Genomic DNA, 17,541 nt, shown 5'->3' with positions numbered 1-17,541 from the left:
GACAGACGCTAAAGAATAGTTTAAAACGTGAGAGCGAAACAAAAATTAGTCATCATCGCCGACTTTTGTGGGCGGCTCTGGATTCTATGAGTGCGACTTTCACACTGAAGCCGAGAAGCAAGAAGCGTCCTTGGGCTGTTGAACAAAATCTGACGCTAAATGTGGACTTGGAAGTGAGCAGAACTAGCACAGATCAGCAGTGACATCTATTGGTAGCATGACTGTACAGCAACATAGTCAGGCATGTATATGAATTTAATGTTTGTGTGTTATTTATGGTGACTTTACATCAAAAAAATGTGTGAGTAAGTAATATTTATTTAGGAAGTATTAGCGATTTTGAATGAGGGGAGATGTGTATGTTGCAGTTTAAAATAAGGTATGATGTACTAACTTGAATGGCGTAACTCCAGCAAGATGGCCCCTTTTTTGTGTGTGCCTATTACTGGTTAGGGCTGCCAACTTTACAACTACTAATCGCGACTACTATCAGTAGTAAACCAGCAAAATCATCGTTTGTGACACTTCTCTAACCCATAGACATGTGTAGATCACTGAGTAGATTGGCCTGTTGTTGCACTATGTCAGTGCGTCCGCCATATTGGATGTGGCATATCTGCCTCGTGAACGCAAATAGATACTGATATTTGATTCAACTTCATGTGGCAAAAATATTTGCAGGCACACACCAGGCACTCAAAACTGCATACAACTTTGAATCACTCACAAAAGCTGGTTGAACAGACAAGTTTATTTACAGCACGTATCAGATGGCTGTTTTTAAAGCCTGCTCAAGCGCACTCATTTGGGGGAACTTTTCTATTCCATATTTGATCTTTCTTTTATCAATGTGCATACAACGTTCATTGTTTGAACATATATCGGGAATATAAGGACGACTATCGCTCAGTTCTCTGTGGAGGGTTGGGCTCGTCTGTCTAACACAAATTTTAAGGCATGCAATAATAATTAGAACATCATGCACAAGGTCTGCTGTGCAAAGTAGCCGGTGTACAATAAAAGAAAAATATCAATCTCACATGAGGAATTTTCTCACGACTGTTGTCAATTTGTCAATCTTCCGAACGACAAAACAAATAACAATTGGTTTATGATGACAATGAAGTCATTATAGGTTTCATATCATAAATATGTGAATGGTCACCATATATATATATATAATATACATACATACACACACACACGTGTGTGTGTGTGTGTGTAATACCCATTCATTTAGTAAGAAAAAACTAACAATAATGAGTATAAACTAAAATATAATGCAATGTAAAGAAAATAGAAATAAGTCATTTTTACTGTCAATTATATACAATACCCTTTTATCTTCAAAACTGGGAGTGCTATAAAAAATAATAATAATTTAAGGAGAAAAATACGGCTAAAGTGATTCGGGAGTTGGCATCTCAATGTCTAAATTTCTTTCTACAGATTCTCTGACCACCTTCACACCAGAACACTTGTGTCTCTTCACCTGACGCTTAACATGAAATCTTTTCTCACACACACTGCAACTGAATGGTTTCTCACCAGTGTGTGTTCTTGTGTGTGATATTAAATGCTCCTTCTGAGCAAATCTTTTATCACAATCTGAGCAGGCAAATGTCTTTTCCCCTGTATGTGTTCTTGTGTGTGCAATTAAATGGCCCTTCTGAGTGAATCCTTTCCCACAAACTAAGCAGGCAAAGGGTTTTTCTCCAACATGTGTTCTTGTGTGTGCTGTTAAATTTGTCTTTTTAGAGAAACTTTTACTACAAACTGTGCAGGAAAAGGGTTTCTCGCCAGTGTGTGTTCTCATGTGTTGAATCAATGTTGAACGTACACTGAAACTTAAGCTGCAAACAGAGCAGGTAAAAGGTTTCTCCCCAGTGTGTGTTCTTATGTGTATTCTTAAATCACCTTTCTGAGTAAATCTTGTACCACAAAATGAACAGGCAAAAGTTTTCTCCCCGGTATGTGTTCTTGTGTGTGCTATTAGATGTCCCTTCTGGGTGAATCTTGTGCCACAAACTGAGCAGGCGAAAGGTTTCTCCCCAGTGTGGGTTCTCGTGTGTGCAATTAAATCTCCCTTCTGTCTAAATCTTGTACCACAAAATGAGCAGGCAAAGGGTTTCTCCCCAGTGTGTGTTCTTGAGTGTATTCTCAAATCTCCCTTTCTAGAAAACCCTTTGCCACAAACTGAACAGGCAAAAGGTTTTTCCCCAGTGTGTGTTCTTGTGTGTGCTATTAAATGTCCCTTCTGAGTGAATCTTTTATCACAAACTGAGCAGGAAAAGGGTTTTTCTCCAGTGTGTGTTCGTATGTGTCGTTTCAATGTTGACTTGTTGTAAAAAGTTTTGTCACACTGACAACATGCTAAGTGTTTGTTATCATTGTGACATGTCATATCACCTATGGAGTATTCATCATCAGCATCAGTGTCAGGAGAGTGTGCTGTCATGTCACCACCATCTGTGAGTGAAGCAAGGCAGCTTTGTGATTGGAAGTCTTCGTATGCGTCTCCGTCACCCTCTTCGCTCTTTACAATGACAGTCAATGGAAACTCTGCCAAATCATCCTCTTGCTCCTCCTCCTTAATGCGATGTGGCTCTGGCTGTTGCGGCTCAAGATGAAGATCTTCTTCACTGATGTCTGCGGGACATAAGAGGAGAAACGTGCAAGCTTTATTCAAGTCCAGCTTTGCTCAGTCAAGTTTCATGTTGGGTCTTTTTGATGCTGCTCCTCACTTTGAAGGGAATTAAGCAGTGACCACTGACCTTGCTCTTCATCATCTTCACCCTTCACAATCACACCCAGAATTTGAAACTTGGTTATTTCAGTCTCCTGCTCTTCCTCTTTAATGTTTGAGCGCTCTGGCTCCTGCTGCTCCACCCTGTAGCTCCACTCCTGCTGCTCAAGTCCAAGATCATCTTCTGGGACGTCTGCAGGACACAAGAAGACAAACACACGTGGTTTGCTAAAGTTATACGATAAGGCTGCCATTTTGCCGCCCAAAAACGTATCCCAATGACGACGTTAAGAGAATTTTGTCGCTTAGCAGTCAGAAGTTCCTGCAGTTCCTTTAATTTTCCTGTCTGCCCCATATTTTTTCTTTACTTAACATCCATTTAGAATGAGAATCTTTATTGACAATGCACAGTTCACAACAAAACATGGCCACTGTCCCACATTGGTGAAAAATACATTAAAGAGTGTTGTTAGCGTCCTGCCAAATCTGAGTCAAAAATAAATTGGTAAATAGTGGTATGCAGACTCGAGTTTTGTTTGAAGTTCCTAAATCGATTTGCTTCTAAAACTATTTGACATGTTTAAAAATAATTGCTGAACTCACACGGCCTTTTTTACATTTATATCTTATTTATAGTTTCCAAGTTTTCCAATGACAAGCAAAAAAAAAAAAGTGTACAAAATAAAAATGATAATAAATGGGTAAATAAATAAAACCCTCTCTCCACAAAGGAGTTATACAAGTAAAATAATAATAAATAACAAAACACACAAATTAAACGTGGGACGTACTTACTACTTGCACTTGCACATTACACTGTGTGAAGTAGTTTAGTTAAAGAAATGTACTCACCTGCTCGGTGGAACACAACTTGAGGCCTAAAAACAGCGTCCAGTAGTTTACGTTCTCGCTCCTTCTCATCTTTTGCTCCACCGACTTCCCCCTCGTGCTTTTCTTTCACAACTTTAGCACACATTTTTAAACGATAATAGCAACACTTTACACTGTGACTCACACTTGATCCGTGGTTAGCGCTGTGCTACTAACAAAGGCGTCTCTTTGTTAGCGGCTAGCAAGCTAAGCTAAGCTAGCTCGAGAAGCTTCGACGTGCACCGAGACGAGTTGAAGCCGCCAAGAAAAATTCATGAATAATGTTGTTGTCCAGTAAAGGTCGTACAATGTCCAGGCTTCATTGCGTTCAGAATTAATTCAGAATAAGTATTTGATGGAGGCAGCGCGTCAAGCTACAAGAATGGCAAAATAACTGCACAGAAGTAGCACTTTGGCGGAGTTAGTACGGCAAGACCATTTGGACAAACTACGACTGCGTCTCATTCCAGTGTCTGCACCGAAAGTTGCATAATATTCCTAGGATTGCTTTTATTATTTGTACTTATTAAAACAAAACATGGATTTGAACATTTATAGTGACTTTAACTACAAGTGTGTGTGTGTTTGTATCGTGCATTATGTCGCATTACTGTGGAGCAATGACTGTCTTGTCTTAACAAATGTCTCCGGAGTCAACATTGCCATCTATGGGTGATATTCTGCTAGCACACATCACTACATCGGCTCACGGAGGCAAATATCAATCAAATAATGTATCACGTGCAAAACAGTGTTCTCAGTCCAGCCCATATAGAATTTGTATGATATATCTCCTTAATCAAATGAAAACAGGGGTGGGCAATTATTTTTTTGCCAAGGGTCCACTTAAAAAACGTTTATGCTTGCCTCGGCGGCCAAGTCAACATGCCGACCTCAACTTTAACTTTGTGTTTAGAAAAAGCATATTGTCTTGTTTCAAGGCAAGGACACGGACCAATAAAATGTTTGTCTCCCTTTAGATTTACAAAACTTTATATAAAGTTCCTCTATTCTCAATTTCAGGTATTCCCATCTGCTAATATAGCTACTTATGCATGCATCTTTCTCAGTGAGCAGTGTTTAACCTTTTGATATTTATCTTTTAGTAGGTTTTCATGGAATTTCCAATAATCGTGTTAAAATTTAATTTAAAGGCAATGAAAATGTGTATGGAGTGCGTAGAAGATTGACAAATGACACAATATAGACTCCATAAGAAAAAAAAAATTTGCTTTTCACCCCCGAGACTTTTTAAAGATATTTAAACTTATTAAAACATACTTTTTCCAGTGGTCCTAAGCTTCTGTTTTTACTCTCCCACTTGCACAGTTCTTAATTAAGATGCACAGTGTGCTTGCTTCGGGCAGTTACTCACAGTTAAAGTTTACTGTACCTAACACAGAAAAGGAGAAAATCAATCTTTGTTTTTGTTAAATAGTATATATTGAATAGAATAATTAGTGTCCACTGAAATTTGTGGACATTTGTCTGTGGCTAACAGATGGCAGAAGACCAAAAAGGAGGTTTATGGTTGTAGTTAAAGAGGACATGAAGGTAGTTCGTGTGAGAGCAGAGGATGCAGAGGACAGCGTGAGATGGAGGCAACTGATTCGCTGTGGCGACCCCTGAAGGGAAACCCAGAAAGGAAAAGAAGAAGATAAGAATAATCGAGCTACAAGTTCAAAAATTTAATGACACCATATAACTTAATTGTGTTCGTGTGATAACGTGAAAAATAGGAGAAGCAGACAAACGTACACTTAAGTGCTGGGAGTTCACAAACATGCTTGTTTATTGTTGTCGATCTCGGCGATATGTTGCTATCAATGGTAGAGGCTAGCGAGCTAAGCTAAGCTAGGCTAGATCGAGAAGCTTCAACGTGCACCGAAACGAATTTAGCCGGACATGATCACAAGATTTAAGGAATGATGTTTTAGTCTAGTGAAGTAGTGACGGACGTACTGCGTCGAGGTTTCAGTACTTCAGAATTCGGGAAGAATTATTGAAAAAAAAGAGCATTTTGCTGCAGCTGCTCGTGTCCCCACGTCAGTTCCGCTCTTGCGCGATAGTGTATTTTTTTTTTAAAATCTTAATGCGAAAGGTCAATAGATTTTGGAAATATTCAAATTTGTTTAGTTGAAGTCTGTATCCCCCTCTCATTTTTGTATTTACTTAGGATTATTATATATTGACAGGATTTCTTACTGATTCGTCAAATTATATTTTGTCAATATATATATATATATTTTTTTGAAACAAAAATAAAAGTGAACAACGGGGGGCAACAATCATGCCATGGATTTTAAATGCATTCAAATAAAAGTTTTACAAATATGTAGCTTTCAAAGCCGTTTTGTTAGCAGAGTCATGAATGTTGACAAAATATTTATTCATCTCTCTCCTCCCTCCACTCGCCGCAGAACGTGACCCGGAAGTCGTTCTCCAGCCGTCACTTTATCAGCAGTGCTAAAAGTGTTTACACCACGGACATTCATACACACGTTGTGTTTCTGAACGCAGTGAAGCCACAACAAATGACGTCCATTATTATACCGTAACGTTACTGGGCAGAGACATTCATCAAATCTTCGTATCGGGATGAACTCGTATCGGTGCACGAAGCCTCTTGAGCTATCTCAGCTTAGCCGGCTAACCGCTAACAGAGGGAAGCCCAACCAATGGAAGAAAGTGTTGTGATTGTCTTTGCAATAATGTGTGCGCAACCAACAGCGTTGTACGCAAAGGAACTTTGTGGAACAAAAGAGGAGAATGAGCGACAACGTCAACTAGTGGACGCTATTTTCAGGCCTCAAGTTGTGTACCACGCAGCTGGTTTGTACATTTCTGTCGCTCCCTAAGTTCTAGTACTTTTTATTATAAATATTCTCATTTTTAATTTTTAATTGACACCTCATAACGTTATTAAAATTAATAATAAACGTTAAGAACGTTTGTGTTGTGGGATGAATAGTAAACACTACCTAATGGGGTGCTTTCCATTTTGTCGATGCCAAAGGTACACACATGAATAACGATTAAATAAAAACAACAATAACAAATTGCTGATTTTATACATCATATTACTGGACTGCTGAAGCCAAGTCAAAGTCACAACATTGGACATGAGTAAAGCTTGATTGACTTTCTTACAGTCAGTGTGTTTGTCTTCTTGTGTCCTGCAGATGTCAGCGAAGATCTTCATTCTGAGCAGCAGGAACCAGACCACCACTACATAAAAAAGGAAGAGGAGCCAGACCCTCCTCATGTTCAAGGCGAGGCGTTTTTCATGAAAGAAAAAGAGGCGCAAGACACTACACACATTAAAGAGGAAGAGCAGGAAGCTGACATCACCAACTTTCCATTGACTGTCATTGTGAAGAGTGAAGATGATGAAGAGGAAGACGAAGGTGATGGAGAACGCTGTGGAGGATCACAATCAGACAGGGTCTTAGCACAGCTAACAGATAGTGACGACATAACGTCACACGCTCCTGACACTGACAACGACGATGATGATGATGAACACTCAAAAGGTGATATGACATGTCACACTGAAACAGAACGTGTGAAATGTTCTCAGTGTGACAAAACATTTTACAATAAGTCAACGTTGAAAAGACACACAAGGACACACACTGGAGAAAAACCTTTTGCCTGCTCAATTTGTGGTAAAGGTTTCTCGATAAATACCAATTTAACAAGGCACATAAGAAGACATGATGGAGAAAAACCTTTTGCCTGCTTAGTTTGCGATAAAAGATTCTCTATAAAGGAAGATTTGAAAATACACACAAGAACACACACTGGGGTGAAACCTTTTGCCTGCTCAGTTTGTGGTCAAAGATTCTCTAGGAATACAATTTTAACAACACACAAAAGAACACACACTGGAGAAAAACCTTTTGCCTGCACGGTATGCGGTCTTCGATTCACTCAAAAGACAAATTTAACGAGACACACCAGAACACACACTGGTGAGAAACCGTTTGCTTGTTCCGTCTGTGGGAAAACATTTAACCGAAAGACAAATTTAGCAGCACACACAAAAACACATGCTGGAGAGAAACAATTCAGTTGTGGTGTGTGTGAGAAAAGATTTCATGTCAAGCGTGACATTAAAAGACACAAATGTGCTGGTGAGAAGAGCAGCCATCAATGAAGCTGCTGGGGAAAAAAAGTTTTAAAAAAGAAGAAAAGAAAAAAAAGAGGTCCTGTACGAAAGCTGGTGAGGTCACTTAAAGCACCACCCACGTTTTTGGCTCACGTCAGCGAAAAAAGTGATTCGCTGCCAGGCCATCGAATTGTTGCTGTGCTTGGGGTTGTTTTTCAGTTACTTGTTAATATTTGTAAATGTTTGCATGCAAAGTGTCATATAAGAGGAAATAAAGGAAATCTATACCTGGCGTATTAAGAGTTGATCTGCTTACAAGAATGATAAAATATTGCCCTTTGTCTCATTCTCAGCGTTTAAAGTTGTTGTTCTTTAAGTTTAAAAAGTCAAATATTTCATTTTTATGGACCAATAAGAGTGTATGATTTTTAAGGCACTCTGATATCTTGTAGGGCACACAATAACTCCATTAAGCATTTTGGTCTCTTGAGTCTGACATACTTTGAGAAGCTGCCTATTTTGGATACATTCCACATTTTGAACGTGCACGCTGTATCTTCTGTGTAAAGTCAAAGCTATTAAAGAGTTCCAACAAATAATAAAAACAAAAAAAAGGCATGTATTTTATTTGATGTCCTCTCCTAATTTTAATTAATGAAGAAATCAATAGTGAATTGGATTGATAAACACAATTAAAATAGTTAAAATTCTTATTAATTCCCATCTTAAGTCTTGCTGCAATTAAAAGAACAGCAACAACACGTATGGTAAAACAGATTCATTAAGTTGAACAATTAACAACAATTATGTTAACAATAAACAATTCTTAACACTATTTTACAAAAAATGCTTTCATGTTCAGGAAGTTGATACTAAGCATCCCAGAATCTCTAGCAGCGTTCATAAATAGTTGCAGTTGATTACAAATTGTATTAATATTTTTTTGCATTTTCTCAAAGTGTCATAGTTGTATGCATATTACATCCATCCATTTTAAGTTAGTGTTCTGTTTCATGAATGCCACTCAAGGTAGGAATAAACCCACAAAATCTAATTATGGTGTTTTAATTCCAGTTATTATTCCCACGCAGATGTTGTTGCAAGACTGAAAAAAAACAAACAATTACTTATAATAATAAAAAACATGTATGCAGGTCCATGGATATTGCTGCAACATTAGATATTTTTTCCCTTTTCAATGCATACAGTAGAACATGCAAAGGTAAATATTGGTGTTAAAAGGTGGTATCCTGTGACTGTAAACAATGAAGCAGCTTCAGTAGTAAAAATCCCAATAGACAGCAGCTCAACTTCATATATCGTAGATAGCCACTATATCTCAAATCAACACAACACTAACTGGGCCCAAGTTACGATCAAAGAGCCTTTAATATGTCCCAAAGCAAACACATGTGTTACGTCATCATCCCAAACGCTCTTTTTTTTTTTTTTTTTTTTACATCAAGCTGACATGACTAACCTTAAGAGGATGAGGCGGACAACTACACATGACCACCAAACTTTGTACAACAAAGTACGACAATGTCGCGCTTGTGCCACAATGAGGCGCTAGGCCACTTTCTTTTGCTTCCGTGTGGAGATTGTGAAATGCAGACGTGCTTGCTTTGTTGAGTTCCGCAATAAATACGCCATACTTGGCTAAAGACACTTCATCTTTCCGTCATTCATTCATCCGAATGCATCGTCAAGCTGCCACAACTCAACAGGTTATGGACCCAGGAGTCATTCGGAAGGAACGTTTGAATGAAAGTTTGTCAGTATCCACCGTGTAGAAAGTCGCGACGAACCGCGTGCTAACAGACGCCTTAATTAGCAAGAAGAGCTAACTAGCATCATGGATCCACGAGGGACAAGCAGGTTGCCTCGACTGACGTTCGACGGAGATGAGACTAAGTATGAGCTTTGGGAGACCAGAATGTTGGGACGTTTCCGTCTAATTGGGCTGAAAGAAACTGTGCTGGAAGAACCAACGACCGACGCCGCAAGAGCAGCAGACGAAAAGAAAAATGCTGACGCATACGGAGAAATGATTCAACTCCTCGATGACAAAAGTCGCTCATTAGTTATGAGGGATGCACCAAATGACGGAAGAAAAGGTTTGAAACTATTAAGGGAGTATTATGCCGGGAAAGGGAAACCCCGCATCATCAATCTGTACACCGTGCTCACTTCACTTCAGAAGGGAGATGACGAAAGCGTAATGGACTACATCGTCAGAGCCGAAACAGCCATCACAGCATTGCGAAATGCAGGTGAAACGTTAGGAGATGGTTTATTAGTAGCCACGGCCTTGAAGGGACTGCCCGAAAGATTTAAGCCATTTGCAGTACACGTGGCACATACAGAGGATGACATCACGTTTGCAGATTTCAAAACTAAGCTGCGAAGTTTTGAAGAGACGGAAAAGATAAATGCAGCGGATGACGACGCCGACTACGTGTTCAAAATGAGGGATGGACTGACCGGTGCCCAGAAGCAGACGGCGTGCAACATCCAGGAACGAAGCTCGATGGTGGACACGGATGCTACATCTCACATCGTTACAGAGGCGACCAAGTTCAAAACCTTGGACAGCACGTTCCGGCCAGAAAAGCACTACGTTGAGTTGGCTGATGGAACCCGGTGCAGTGGAGTCGCCCAGAAAAAAGGTAATGCAGAGTTTTACCTTAGCGACACAAGGCGACGTTGAGGGACGCCCTTTTCATACCAACCTTCCCCCCCAGGGCATCTTCTAGGTGAAGGCGCCAACTACCAGTTGTACCGCCGGTAATCTTCAAAGAAAGAGAAAACGTACTGATAGTCAGAGACGGTACCAAATTTGATATACATGTGTATGACAAGTTGTGCTATTTGCATACCGAGGGTGAGTCTAATGACAAGTTGAATGCATGCCACGGCATTTACACATGGCATCAGATATTAGACCACTGCAATTATGAGGATGTTCTGTGGTGAGGTGTTTATTGAGGGGAAATTGGCCCATACTAGAAATAGAAACCGTGATACCAGCGCAGAGGCTCCCTTACAATTGGTACACACGGACCTTGCAGGTCCAATATCTCCAAAAGATGGCCACAAATATGTCGTCGTTTACTGACGATTACTCCGGTGCTATATTTGTATACTTTCTGAAACAGAAAAGCGCCACTGTACTAGCCACAGAAAAGTTTCTCGCAGACACATCCCCCTTACGGGAAAAGTGGGGTGTAACAGGTCTGACAACAGGACCGAATACATGTGCAATGAGTTCCAACCACTCTTAAGGAAAAAGGAAATAAGACATGAGACGTGTCAGCCTCGTATTCCCCACACCGGAACGGGACTGCGGAGAGAGGTTGGTGCACACTTTTCCACATGGCTATGATGGAGAGAAACCTTTTGCCTGCTCAGTTTGTGGTCAAAGATTCTCGAGAAATACAATTTTAACAACACACAAAAGAACATGATAGCAGAAAGCGGGCTACCTAAATTGGCACTATGCAGTACAAACGAGCAGTGGTCATCATCTCAGCATCTCAATACTTTTGCAGAACCTACAGAAGAGCAGTGGTTTACTGTAAAGCAAGTACTAAGATACCTTAAAGGCACTTCAGAGAGAGAGTTAAGCTTCAATTGTGAGAAATTAGGTTTGCAGGCCTATAGCGACGCAGATTGGGGGGGCCGATAGCAGCAACAGGCGCAGTACTGCAGGATACTGAGTTTTGAGGGAGACTAGTTCTCCAGTTTCTTGGAAAACAAAAGAAACACCTTCTTCTTGTGTTTGTCTTCTTGTGTCCTGCAGATGTCAGCAAAGAGCTTCATTCTGGGCAGCAGGAACCAGAGAACCACTACATAAAAAAGGAAGAAGAGCCGGTAGACCCCCCTCATGTTCAAGGAGAGGCGCTGGGTCCCTCTTTCATAAAAGAAGAGGAGGAGGAGCACGACACTGCACACATTAAAGAGGAAGAGCGGGAAGCTGACATCACCAACTTTCCATTGACTGTCATTGTGAAGAGTGATGATGATGATGATGAAGACCGCTGTGGAGGATCACAGTCAGACAGGGTCTTAGCGCCGCTAACAGATAGTGACGACATAACGTCACACGCTCCTGACAAAGACGAAGATGATGAACTCTCAAAAGGTGATACGACATGTCACACTGAAACAGAACGTGTGAAATGTTCTCAGTGTGACAAAACATTTTACAGTAAGTCAACGTTGAAAAGACACGCAAGGACACACACTGGAGAAAAACCTTTTGCCTGCTCAATTTGTGGCAAAGGTTTCTCGATAAAGACCAATTTAACAAGGCACATAAGAAGACACGATGGAGAGAAACCTTTTGCCTGCTCAGTTTGTGGTCAAAGATTCTCTAGGAATACAATTTTAACAACACACAAAAGAACACACACTGGAGAAAAACCTTTTGCCTGCACGGTATGCGGCCTTCGATTCACTCAGAAGACAAATTTAACGAGACACACCAGAACACACACCGGTGAGAAACCGTTTGCTTGTTCCGTTTGTGGGAAAACATTTAACCGAAAGACAAATTTGGCAGCACACACAAAAACGCATGCTGGAAAGAAACAATTGAGCTGTCGTGTGTGTGGAAAAATATTTCATGTCAAGCGTGACATTAAAAGACACAAATGTGCTGGTGACGAGAGCAGCCATCAATGAAGCTGCTGGGGGGGGGATTTAAAACAAAAACTGAGGTTTACATGTCTTGGGAGGGGCAAAATTTTGAAGACTGCCCATAGTAGACTCATAGGCAGGCACTTTTCAAAACTAATAGTATTATACTACATGTAGCTAAGTTTAATGTAATACATTTTTCCAAAGTTTTATGTGGTTATAATAAAGCCACCATGCATATCAATCATCTTGTAAACAATGAATATGATACTGGCTTAAGTTCTACTTCATGTTTTCGTTACCATACCGGCAATCAACTGTCTGCTCAAATGGCTTTCTAATATTTTAATAAAGCTAATACTGACATTTAATTCACAAATTGCATTTTTCACATTCATCTATCCATTAAAATTGGTCAGATATTGTCTTTGTCATCAATTCAATTTCATAAGCGGCATTGTTATCTTAGCATAATTAGGGCCTCCGACTCATGCAATAATTGCACAGCCCCAAAATCAACCCGTGGGTGTTATTTTATTTTAAAATAGCACGATCAAAAGCATTAAAAAGTTCACAACAGCTCACAAGACTACGCATGGGTTTAAGATATCATTCAGTGTTTTTGTTTCAGGATTGCTTCTTTTTCTCGTCGGGTCTCCATAATAACCACTTTACAGTCAAAACATAATCTCTCTCTCTCTCTCTCTCTCTCTCTCTCTCTCTCTCTCTCTCTCTCTCTCTCTCTCTCTCTCTCTCTCTCTCTCCTCTCCCTCTCCCTCTCCCTCTCCCTCTCCCTCTCCCTCTCCCTCCAGGACACATTTACAATAAGCAATTTCTCTCAACAAGGCAACCCAACCGGGGTCTGTGCAATTCTCACCCCCCTCCCCCCTCGAAAGGGGCGGATGACCAACAATCAGCAGGCGTCGATCAACTCCGCTACAAGAATGGCCGATCCGACTGCTCCACACAAGCAAGGCACAAGAACGAGCACGGACTGACCAGTGATTGGTCGCCACTCACCAGATGGGTGTAATCATAAAACACACTCACCGCCTCAGTATTAGTCACCAAACATATATTCACCATTCACAGCAATGCAAATTTTGACTCACTTTAAATTTGTACTATCTCATATCTCCCTTGAGTACCAATCCATCCAATTAAGCCCATTAGTTATTCAATTTTACCCTTTTCAATCCCACAATGTTTTTATTTTATTTATATTTTTTTCCCTCACAAATTTCCCTTAAGGAAGGTATTAACCCCTGACAGGACCACTTACGGCCCACACACCTCAGGTTTGACACCACCAAAATGTCTTATTTCCACCATTTTGTTATGCAGTTGTGTTAGACAAAATCTAACAACCCCTTATACACAATTCAAGCCATTTTAGACGTCATCGTTTAGACAATATGACACAAACAAGCGCTCACAGAGACAAACACAGACACAATACTGTACAATTATGCCTCAATATCAGCAGGCTGTTAAGGCTCAAACATTTTTCTTTTTCCCTTATCTTAATCTTAGCGCCAGCGCAAGTCTCACTTCTCATTTACACAAACGTTGTATAGCAGCGATTTTTTTATTTCACCGAATTTAAGTGTACACAGAACTCCGCCGTCCCTCATTTACTTGCCATTGACTAGCATTCACAGGATTTGTATTTGTATTAAAACAAGCCTACGCAAATGTATCGAAGTTGACTTTGACAAACCTTGTGCTTTTGTCTTCTCGTGTCGTTCGATTTCACCAAAGATCAGTGCCAGGAGCCAGAGCCCACCCTTCAGAACAAAGAGGAGGAGGAGCCACAGCCTCATCAAATTAAAGAACAAGCACCGGAGTCCCATCAGGTTAAAGAGGGAGAGGAGACGGAGCCAGAGCAGCAGCACAAACGCCATAAAGAAGAGCAGGATGAGGACATCAGCATGTTTCCACTGACTGATGTCTTTGTGACGAGTGAAGAAGGTTGCTGGAGGATTTCAATCGGGCGACTTCATAGATCTATTTTCAGATGCTGGTGACACAACGTCACGCTCTTCTGACCATGATGATGATGGTGATGAAGGTGATAACACACGTCACACTGGCAACACACGCGTGAACTGTTCTCAGTGTGACAAAACTTTAGCCAACAAGTCATCTTTGAAAAGGCACAATAGAACACACAACAGAGAAAATGTTTTTTTTGCCTGTTCACTTTGTGGTCACATGTTCTCTATCAGCAGAGATTTAGGACTATGCACAAGAACACACACTGGGGAGAAACCAATTGCCTGCTCTATTTGTGGTAAAAGGTTATGCGTAAAGGGAACTTTAAAAAGACATGCAATAAATCACGCTGAGGAAAAATCTTTTGCCTGCTCAGTTTGTGGTCAAAAAATTTCCGCAAAGGGAACTTTAAAGAAGCACATGACGACACACATTGGGGAGAAACCGTTCAACTGTTTACTTTGTGGTAAAAGCTTCTCCACAAAGGGCGCTTCGACAAGACACACAATAGTAAACACACTTTTTGTCTGCTCGGTCTGTGGCAAACGATTCTCCGAAAGGCAACTTTGGCCAGACACATGAGAACACACACCGGCGAGAAATCATTCCATTGCAGTGTGTGTGAAAAAAAACTTCCGGTTTGAGTCGCAGGTGAAAAAACACAATTGTGCTGGTGAGAAGATCAGCGCTCAAGGAAGACGCATAAATTGAGGCTGTGTTTGGAAACGGTCAACATGCTTTCTCGGCGTAGTATGAGGAACTTTCTAGAATAGACCTCGTTGGCGATGTTTTTGCAAAAATTCCAAACTCTAATTTGAAACCCTGACCCTAGATTCAAACGTTAATTTGAAACCTTATCAGTAGTTAAAAAATTTTGATTTGTGAGCCTAACCCTAGTTTAAAACCTAATTCAAAACCCTAACCCTAGTTTAAAACCCTAATTTGAGAGCTTAGCCTAGATTTAGTTTAAAACCCTAATTTTAAACCCTAACCCTAGTTTAAAACACAATTTTGAAGCTCTAACCTTTGTTTACAACCTGAATTTGAAACCTCAACCCTAGTTCAAAACCCTAATATGAAGCCACAAACCCCAGTTTAAAAACCTACCCGTTTGGGTAAATTCAATAACAAATTAGCTGGATACAAGCAGTTTTTTGTTTGTTTGTTTTGTTTACATACATACATACAATTTATTGTGTAATCTCATATTTGTGGTTCCCACTAAATATGTCCAAGTAGAGCTGCCTTACTTCTTCCAGTACGGTTATATCACTCACTTGATATAACCATGTCATTTTACATACAAAATAATTAAGCAAATAAGAGTTTGAGTGTTAATATCTAATATCTGTTGTGTAGCTAGCCATCTAGCTAGCTACACAACAGAGCTATCTCTTCTCACAGCGCCTCTAATGTTGTCCAAGTAGAGCTGCCTTATTTTTTCCAGTGCTGTTATATTTCCGCGTACGTCGTGTTACTTAACCACACTCGCTTCACTTACAATTCGTCGCGAATTATTATTGAACACACTGAACGCAGTTCATCCATCATCGCCATACAGGACTTTAAACCTCATGGACGAAATCTTCGAGTCCGGATGAAGCCATCCCGGTGCACGGTGAAGCTTTTCGAGATAGCATAGCTTAGCTTAGCTTGCTAGCCACAAACAAAGAGACGCAACGCATCGCGAACTTGCAGAGAGCAAGTGAGCGTAAAGTGCTGTGATTATCGCGTGAAAATGTGTGCGGAACCGGTGAAAGAAGAAGTATACGCGGAAGAACTTTCTGGAACAAATGAGGAGACCGAACGTCAACTACTGGACGCTGTTTGCAATCAGCCTCGAGTTGCGTTATTAAGGGCAGGTTTGTTCACGTTCTCTAATTCGTTTGGTGACAACTTTAACTAATGTGAGTACGAATGTAAGTTTGTTTGTTTTTGGACACTGGATGTGCCAAGAGAATGATAATTTCATATGACAAAGTTTAGTAAAATTTGAAAGCCAATAAAAAGTATTGCTAAAAATTAATATGCAATAGGTCTTACAAAATGTTAATGACTCCCCCCCCCCAACCAATTAACGCTCAATGTGAGTTTTTTCTCCATCGCTCCACCTTGTTTATTTTGATAATTACCATGTTTTTGTCATTCTGTGTCGTCAGGTGTCAGTGAAGATCTTTGTCCTGTTAAAGAGGAGGAGCAAGAGGAGGATATCACCACGTTTCCAGTAATGGTTGTCACCGTGAAGGGTGAAGAAGATGATAGCGATGACTGTGGAAAACCTCAATCAGACGACCTCTCGGCTCCGCTCTCAGATAATGAGGATGTAACATCACACTCTTCTGAAGATGATGATGATGACTCAAGAGGTGATATGACATGCCACGCTGACAAGAAATTTGTCCAGTGTTGTCATTGTGGCAAAAGATTTCACAGGACGTCATTGTTGAAAGCACACACAAGAACACACACTGGAGAACAACCTTTTGCCTGTTCAGTTTGTGGGAAACGATTCACTATAAAAGGAAATTTAACCAAACACACAAGAACACACACCGGAGAGAAACCATTTGCATGCTTTGTTTGTGACAAAAGATTCACTCAGAAAGGCGGTTTAACAAGACACACGAGAGCACACACTGGGGAGAAACCGTTTGCCTGCTCAGTTTGTGGGCAAAGCTTTTCTGCGCAGGGAACTTTAATAACGCACAAACGGACGCACACTGGAGACAAACCTTTTGTCTGTTCAATTTGTGGTCAAAGATTTTCTTCAAAGACGCATTTAACGAGGCACACAAGAGCACACACTGGAGATAAACCACTGGCCTGCTCAGCTTGCAGTAAAAGATTCTCTAGAAAGGAACATTTATTAGAACATACAAGGACACACACTGGCGATAAGCCATTTTCCTGCTCAGTTTGCGGCCAAAAATTTACTAAGAAGGGAGATTTGACAAGACACACGAGGACACACACCGGTGAAACACCTTTTGCTTGCTCAGTTTGTGGCAAAAAATTCACCCGAAAGGGGTATTTAAGAGAGCACACAAGAATACACACAGGTGAGAAAGCATTCCGGGGCAGTGTGTCTGCCTGACAGATGTCCAGTATGACACGAGTGTATGTTGATGAGAAGAGCAGCGGTCAATGAAGCTGCAGAATAAACGGAAGAAACAGGACG

General features: G+C 40.6%; 3 protein-coding genes across 7 annotated transcripts; 2 read left to right on the top strand and 1 right to left on the bottom strand.

Annotated features, from left to right (window-relative positions):
* Positions 1-733: 733 nt before the first annotated feature.
* Positions 734-14,640, bottom strand: LOC144050376 (uncharacterized). Of its 3 annotated transcripts, XM_077563544.1 has the most exons (4): positions 5,375-6,106; positions 3,599-5,241; positions 2,775-2,939; positions 734-2,649 (listed from the first exon to the last, which is right to left on the bottom strand). In XM_077563544.1, the coding sequence occupies exons 2-4, from the start codon at positions 3,720-3,722 to the stop codon at positions 1,400-1,402; spliced, it is 1,539 nt and encodes a 512-aa protein (XP_077419670.1). In that variant the 5' UTR covers positions 3,723-5,241; positions 5,375-6,106; the 3' UTR covers positions 734-1,399. The 3 variants fall into 3 exon arrangements, with proteins under 3 accessions (XP_077419670.1, XP_077419668.1, XP_077419669.1); XM_077563542.1 differs by lacking the exons at positions 3,599-5,241; positions 5,375-6,106 and adding an exon at positions 14,089-14,640; XM_077563543.1 differs by having other exon boundaries at positions 3,599-6,106.
* Positions 6,051-13,014, top strand: LOC144050265 (uncharacterized). Its single transcript, XM_077563385.1, has 4 exons — positions 6,051-6,448; positions 6,799-7,761; positions 9,566-10,396; positions 11,530-13,014. The coding sequence occupies exons 1-4, from the start codon at positions 6,295-6,297 to the stop codon at positions 12,411-12,413; spliced, it is 2,832 nt and encodes a 943-aa protein (XP_077419511.1). The 5' UTR covers positions 6,051-6,294; the 3' UTR covers positions 12,414-13,014.
* On the top strand, positions 14,297-17,539 carry LOC144050380 (uncharacterized). 3 transcript variants are annotated; one of them, XM_077563551.1, is made up of 2 exons: positions 14,297-14,439; positions 16,523-17,539. In XM_077563551.1, the coding sequence occupies exon 2, from the start codon at positions 16,591-16,593 to the stop codon at positions 17,455-17,457; it is 867 nt and encodes a 288-aa protein (XP_077419677.1). In that variant the 5' UTR covers positions 14,297-14,439; positions 16,523-16,590; the 3' UTR covers positions 17,458-17,539. The 3 variants fall into 3 exon arrangements, with proteins under 3 accessions (XP_077419677.1, XP_077419676.1, XP_077419678.1); XM_077563550.1 differs by lacking the exon at positions 14,297-14,439 and adding an exon at positions 15,645-16,225; XM_077563552.1 differs by lacking the exon at positions 14,297-14,439 and adding an exon at positions 16,148-16,270.
* The last annotated feature ends 2 nt before the right edge of the window (positions 17,540-17,541 follow it).

The sequence above is a fragment of the Vanacampus margaritifer genome, chromosome 4 (genome assembly GCF_051991255.1).
Source record: "Vanacampus margaritifer isolate UIUO_Vmar chromosome 4, RoL_Vmar_1.0, whole genome shotgun sequence".
NCBI lineage: Eukaryota > Metazoa > Chordata > Actinopteri > Syngnathiformes > Syngnathidae > Vanacampus > Vanacampus margaritifer.
Note: the sequence above shows the minus strand (reverse complement) of the source record. Positions and strands in the feature narration are given on the sequence as shown.